Here is a 7296-nt window from a genome sequence, read left to right on the forward strand (position 1 = left end):
ACTGCCCCGCACGCCACCTTCCCCTGGTCTAGAAACCTAGCGCGCGGCAGAACGGGCTCATGAAGCAGGAATCAGTTTCATGAAACTCAGTTTGTGAAACGGTTTTGACGACATGGCAACATTGCGGCGAGGAATGAAATGTGGCAACCATGTTTAGTCGCTATCCTTCTCTTTCAGCTTTCTTTCTCTCTTCCGTCACATTTTTACCGATACCCGTGATCACAGTAACATATGCGTGTGCCACCTGACGGTCGAAAATATTTCTAATGTGGTTTGTCTAATGTCCGTTCGCACAACTGCAGCGCGACGATCAACTCCGGATACAGGCTGATCCGATCCCGGGCCCTTAATTGCCACAATTTATATATCACTAACTATTAATCACTTCCTCCGTTCTCTTTTATATTCAAACGTATAAGGTGGCACACATTTTGTTCAGTTGTTCCCAAATCTAAAATAGTAGAAACAGAAAGGACCTTCCAGGTTGAATTTGGTTCTGAATTTTGAGCGCCTGCGTTGAAAACCTATTGGAGTTCTTTCTCTGTTCCTTCGCCATATTGTGAGGACTGTTCCAGCTTGTGCTCTAAATCTTCCATTCTCCTATATAAATCTTCATTCCCTGAATCTTTTGAAACCGCCGATATTGTAAGCTTGATGTCGAAAGTCTATTATTCTGTCCGCTAACCGGGATTGGTTTGATTGCAGGAGGCATTCTCTACAAAAATAACTCTCGTAAGAACTTAGAATCAAAAATCTATATCCGTTCTCCGATGCCGCGAATCGAACCGCGCCCGTAATAGTTGTAACACCATAAAGCATGAGATTTTAGTCATAGGATCGCGATATCTATAAGACCGTAGACTGTAAGATTTTAGTACTAGTACCTGTAAGTTCGAGCGAAAGAACCAAACCGCCGACACATGGACCGCACGTAACCGCCGTAAAGAGCGACCAGCCGAACTATTGGCACACACACAATTATAATAACCTTGGACGATCTCTGCCAGCGCTTAGTAGCGGCACATTGCAGCATGGCCAAGACAAAAGTCACCACCGAAGACACCGGACTAATGGACCAGACAACAATGAGGGATGTTACCTCCCGCACCACGGTGTGATCAAACTCTCCAGTCAAACAACGAAACTCCGCGTAGTTTTCGACGGATCCGCAGCCACCAGCACCGGTCTGTCCCTCAACGACGCCCTACACACCGGACCCAAATTACAGGACGACCTCCTCTATATCCTGCTTAGATTCCGCACGCATCAGTACGTCATCACCGGTGACATCGAAAAGATGTACAGGCAGTTCCTGGTCCGTCCAGAGGATAGGAAATACCAACAAATACTCTGGCGTGATGACGACGGCGAAATCAAAACTTATCAATTAAACACCGTTACATTCGGATTATCAGCGGCCCCTTACTTAGCTATACGATGCCTAACACAACTGGCAGAGGACGAAGGTCATCGTTTCAACCACGCGTCCAACATTATCAAACGGGATTTTTACGTAGACGATCTGCTAACCGGAACCACGACAATAGAAGAGGCCATTTCACTGCGAAATGACCTCACATCGCTTCTCAACTCGGCAGGACTGCACATGCGACAATGGGCATCGAACGACTGATGTCTATTAGAGGGTCTAACCGAAGAACATATCAACAAACAAATTCACCTGGGCGACTCCTCCGTCATCAAGACTCTGGGAATAGTCTGGAATTCAACACACGACTCCATCACATACACCGTTAAACCGATCATTCACACAACTCGTGTCACCAAACGTATGATAAGTTCTGAAATAGCAAGGATCTATGACCCACTGGGCTTATTGGAACCAGTTATCATCGTCGCGAAACTCCACGCGAAATGGCTGCAGTATTACACCAAACTTCCCTTGCTAAACAATGTACGCTTTCAACGGAAGGTCATCATTTCATCCGCGACCACACTAGAACTCCACGGATTCTGCGACGCAAGCGAGAAGGCATACGGCGCTTGTGTGTACATTCGATCTTGCAACACTGATGGCGACACACTCGTGGAACTTTTTGCATCAAAATCCAGAGTCGCACCATTAAAAACCCAATCGATACCCCGACTCGAATTATGCGGAGCAGTATTACTCGCCGGGCTCATGAACACCATCATAAGGGCACTACACATACCGGTTGAACACATCCACTTCTGGACAGATTCCACTATAGTCCTTCACTGGCTACATTCCTCCCCTCACTCTTTAAAAACCTTTGTAGCGAATCGAGTCGCAGAAATACAATCAACCACAACCATCATGAACTGGCATCATGTCAAATCTTTAGACAATCCAGCCGATTTATTATCACGAGGTCAAGGAATTGAAGAGTTCGTGCAACCATCCATCTGGCAACACGGGCCGCACTGGCTTCGGCAAGGGTCAACACATTGGCCCCATTGGGAACCAACGCCACCCGCTGATGATCCAGAGAGTAAGAGAGCAATGTGCATGGCAACAACTCCTGCCACAATCGACACGAGCATCCTCGAACGATACTCATCATGGGAGAAGCTGGTGCGAGTAATCGCACTATGTCGAAGATGGAAGCCAGGACTGATCGTTCGAGGGAGTTTGAGGGTTGCAGAACTCTCACAATCAAGGGCCGTCATTATCAAATTATTACAACGAACCTATCTCAAGGCAGAAATAGATAGACTTCAGCGTGAAATCAACCCACACCTAAGCAGCAAACTAGCAAAACTAAACCCATTTCTAGATCAGGATGGCATTCTACGAGTAGGAGGTCGCCTGCACAATTCGACCCTAAGCAACTCTCAGAAGCATCCAATTATTCTTCCCAAGTCTCATATCACAACGTGCATTATCATGTCCGAACATAGGAGCCTATTACATGCTGGAGCGCAAACCACCCTGTACTCGTTGAGGCGTACATATTGGCCAATAGACGGCAGGAATCAAGTTTGGAAGACAATCCACGGGTGCGTGCGCTGTCGCAGAGCAAACCCTCCACCCGTGGAATACATCATGGGTAGTCTACCAAGAGAGAGGGTCATAGAGTCACGTCCATTCACCAACGTAGGCGTCGACTACTGCGGACCGTTTTTCGTGAAGGAGCGGCAACACCGAAACCGCGGACGCATCAAGGTCTACGTGGCAGTTTTCGTGTGTTTCGCTACAAGGGCCGTTCATCTGGAATTAGTGAGCGATTTGACCAGCGAAGCATTCATCGCGGCGTTACAGCGATTCATCGGGAGACGCGGGCTTTGCGCAAATTTATATTCCGACAACGGATCCAATTTCAAGGGGGCGGCCAATGAATTACGCGAACTCCGAGATTTATTGCGTTCTGACGATCATCGAGAACGGGTCGTAACATTTTTAGCCAAACGAGCCATCAATTGGCACTTTATACCACCACAAGCACCACATTTCGGGGGTCTGTGGGAAGCCGCGGTGAAATCGTTCAAACATCATTTTAAACGCGTCGTAGGTGTTGAACTGTTCACATTCGAAAACCTAAACACCCTAATCATAAACATCGATGCCATCCTTAATTCGCGACCCCTCACTCCTATATCTTCCGATCCTACCGACCTCCTCGCGTTGACTCCCGGACATTTCCTGATTGGTGATGCTCTCACGAGCCTACGCGAACGCGATTTGGGGGATACCAATCCAAATCGACTATCCGTATGGCAGCGTATCCAGCAGCTTAAACAACAGTTCTGGAAGCGTTGGAGCCGGGAATACCTAAACGAATTAACGAGCCGAAATAAATGGACCAGAGGACAACATCCGATCACCGAAGGTACGCTTGTCCTTCTCCGGGAAGACAACGTGCCCTCGATGCAATGGCCTCTAGGACGCGTCCTCAAAACCCACCCCGGATCCGACGGCATTATTCGAGCCGTCATAGTGAAGACCGCCACGAACGTGTTCGATCGCAGCGTGAAGAAACTAGTACCCCTATTTCATCAACCGGAGGAGCACCGCCGAAATGAGCATACGACATCTATAAACAACCAGTAGTCAAAGACTCTCACACCGTTCTTCTTGTATAAGTCCGTCATATCGAAGCCTTTTACTGTACTGCATCACTGTAGGTTTATCATGTCTATTTAGCCCTTATCTATGTATCGTTCACGAACCTAATCGCACATATAACTTGATCGGTACCCTCTCAACGGGGGGAGTATGTTCCGTCCTTCCACGGAATTTCGGGCCGCATCGGCTCAGCTTTCTCGGGGACGAATTCCCTTTTCCTTCCACCCCCCCCCCCCCAAAAGAAGAAAAAACATTTATTGACGGGAAAACTCCGACTCAACGAGGCGAGTTGCCCGTCCGTCAACGAGCGACGTGCCATTGACAAAAGGTAGCGTCCGTTAGGTTTCTAAGGTCGTAGATGCCATAACTTTCCTTCCGGCAATGAAACCATTTACACCCTTTAAACAAGGTACGCCTTCATAGGCAGCATTTTTATGACGGGCTAGTACGCATCGCTTCGGTCGCCGTCCAGGGTTTTTTGCTACCTGCGGTACTGCGTGCTACGTCATCTCCGCATCCCCTTCCATCGCATCAATGTCCACTCAATTTCCAGTATTCGATCCACGAACCAGTATATAAGCTCAAACCCGATGCAAAGGCCAGTCTTCACTCGATAGTCAGCATCACCTTAGTCTTCAAGCAGTCGTCAGTTTCAGTTCATAACATCAATCGTGATCATTCTTGTTTAGTGACACGTTCTAAACCAAATATTTGTCCCTTTCTAATCAAACGGACAAAAATATTGCTCCACTCCGTCGCGCAGCGGACTCGGCTTTACAACCCGAAGGATAATTAATATCGCGGAGTGGCAATATCGGGTGTGAATACGACGCACCCAAACAAACAGCATCATGAGGATGTTTCAATCGAGTGTTTGGCAATGTTTCACAGGAAGAAAGCCGAGTTTCTGCATCGATTCATAACCGTGGATAAAACCTGGATTCATCACTTCACACCTGAGACGAAGGAACAGTCGAAACAATGGACTGTATGGGGAGCACCAGCTCCAAAGAAGGCGAAGACAGTTCCATCTGCTGGCTTTTCTGAATGCGTGTGGTATAACTTTCATTAATTATCTTAAGAACAATGAACGGCGAGTATTATGCGAATTTACTGCAGCGTTTGAGTGACAAAATCAAGGAAAAACGGCCACATTTGGCGAAAAAGAAAGTGTTGTTTCGCCAAGACAATGCACCAGCCAAAATCCAGGAGTTAAAGTTCGAATTGCCTCCTCACATCAGGTGAGTTCTAGTGTCGATATGACAGAAAATTGCTTAAGGCTGGAGCTCTCAATACACTGTGACGACCCACATATAGAAGGAACTCATATACGTATATTAGTTTGCAGAGGTTATAACGACCAGAATAGACGCTTCAATATCAAAGGTTGCAGTTCAGGAATGGAAAACAGATTCCCAAAAGACTAAGGTATGTCACTCTGGTTGTGGAAATGTTCGCTTTTCGGTCATTCTGGAGATATTTGCAATATTCGGCCAGCGTAGTGTCATTCTCGAATACATGACGTTACAATAATGATAATAATAATAATGATGATAATAGTCTATTCCGATTGACTTGCTCGCTTAGAAGCGAAACAAGATTTATCTTCAACGTTCCATCGTGAGACGAGCAAGCGCCGCGGAATAGGCCCCACAGCACACAATCTGACGCTGGCAACGACGCTGAGACGAGAATCCCGAAGGACAGTGGCCCAGCTCATTATTCGCGACCTCGGTGAATGGTTGAAGCGCCGCCAAAATGAGATGAACTTCTACCTTACCCAATTCCTGACGGGACATGGAGAATGACAGTCTCCAACTGGCAATCGCAAAAACGGATGTCCTAATCCTCACTAAGAGGCGCATCCCCACCTCCATCAAAATGATGGTCGCAACTCAGCCTGAACAGACGGTTGGATAACAGACTCACCATTTGGGACCATATACGCGGAGTCTACGACAAGGCTGTACAGAAAGCACAATAGCATTAAGTCGTCTCATGGCGAACATGGGAGGCCCGAAGACGTGCAAGAGGAGACTTCTGTTGGTGTCCATCCAATCAGCCCTGCTCTGTGGGGCAGAGATTGTGGCGAACGCCCTAAAAATCAAGAAGTACCGGACTTGGATGTCCGCCATCCAGCGCTGCGGGGCACTGCGAATTGCTTCGACGTACCGAACAGTGTCCGTGGACGCGGCACTGGTCATTACGGGTACTATCTCGATTGACTTACTCGCTCAGGAGCGAAAGGAGATTTATTTCCAATGCTCCACCCTAGGACGAGCAAGCGCCGCGGGACGAGAATCCTAAAGGACGGTGGACCTGCCTCATCATCCATGATCTGGGTGAATGGTTGAATCGTCGCCACGGTGAGGGGAACTTTTACCTTATCCAATTCCGGACAAGGGTATTTCCATTAGTAACTGATCAGAATGGGAAGGGTGAGTTCACCCGACTGCCTGCTATGTGGCAGCGATTGTCATCGACTGGAACCTTGTGGTCCTCCTCTGTTATTGCCCTGACTGCCTCTTCTTTGGGGACCGCACACTGTTGCCTTTAGCAACTTCTTCAGGTTTCTCTGTAACGTCAAAGTATTTATTATTATTACTACTTGTTATTATGCGTCGAAAGTATTTTTCATTTATTACTTTACATTTACCCGCGTTGGGGAGTGCCATCGCCCTTGATCCAATCCTATTCCCCCTCGCAATTTTAGCAATAACGCTCTTTATTTGCGACTCTAACATAGAGGTATGTATTTTATATCATTCATTATTATGCACAGAAAGCCTTTATCACTTATCGTTGTACATATATGTACATGATTTTGCTGGGCCGGGTTCCTTTTTATAGGAGGACTGAGGCGGCCAATTCCAGCCATCTTTCCTTCATTATACAGGGTGTTCCACAATTATTTTAACAGCCGAAAATGAGGGGTAGTTGAGGTCATTTGAAGTAACTTTTTCCTTTGCGAAAATGCAATCTGCAGCTTTGTTTACGAGTTATTAACGAAAAACACTGGCCAATGAGAGGTGACGGTGCGAGAGAGAGAGAGTCCGCGAGAGAGTCCGCAGCACGAGGCTTTACCAGATGGTCGGGACGGACTCGAGCCGCGTTGAAAGTATTGAACAAATCGTGAAGCGAGAACTTACCGGATTTTTTTTTACTACGTACAGTGAAGATTAACAAAGTACGTAAATGATATTTTAATTTAAATAATTCCGTGTCCTGGAATTATTATCTTCACTGTA

General features: G+C 46.9%; 1 protein-coding gene across 1 annotated transcript; it reads left to right on the forward strand.

Annotated features, from left to right (window-relative positions):
* Positions 1-1031: 1031 nt before the first annotated feature.
* LOC143260696 (uncharacterized) lies at positions 1032-5475 on the forward strand. Its single transcript, XM_076527018.1, has 6 exons — positions 1032-1112; positions 1229-1466; positions 1644-4029; positions 4940-5099; positions 5168-5289; positions 5397-5475. The coding sequence occupies exons 1-6, from the start codon at positions 1032-1034 to the stop codon at positions 5473-5475; spliced, it is 3066 nt and encodes a 1021-aa protein (XP_076383133.1).
* The last annotated feature ends 1821 nt before the right edge of the window (positions 5476-7296 follow it).

This window comes from Megalopta genalis, chromosome 16 (genome assembly GCF_051020955.1).
Source record: "Megalopta genalis isolate 19385.01 chromosome 16, iyMegGena1_principal, whole genome shotgun sequence".
Taxonomy (NCBI): Eukaryota; Metazoa; Arthropoda; class Insecta; order Hymenoptera; family Halictidae; genus Megalopta; species Megalopta genalis.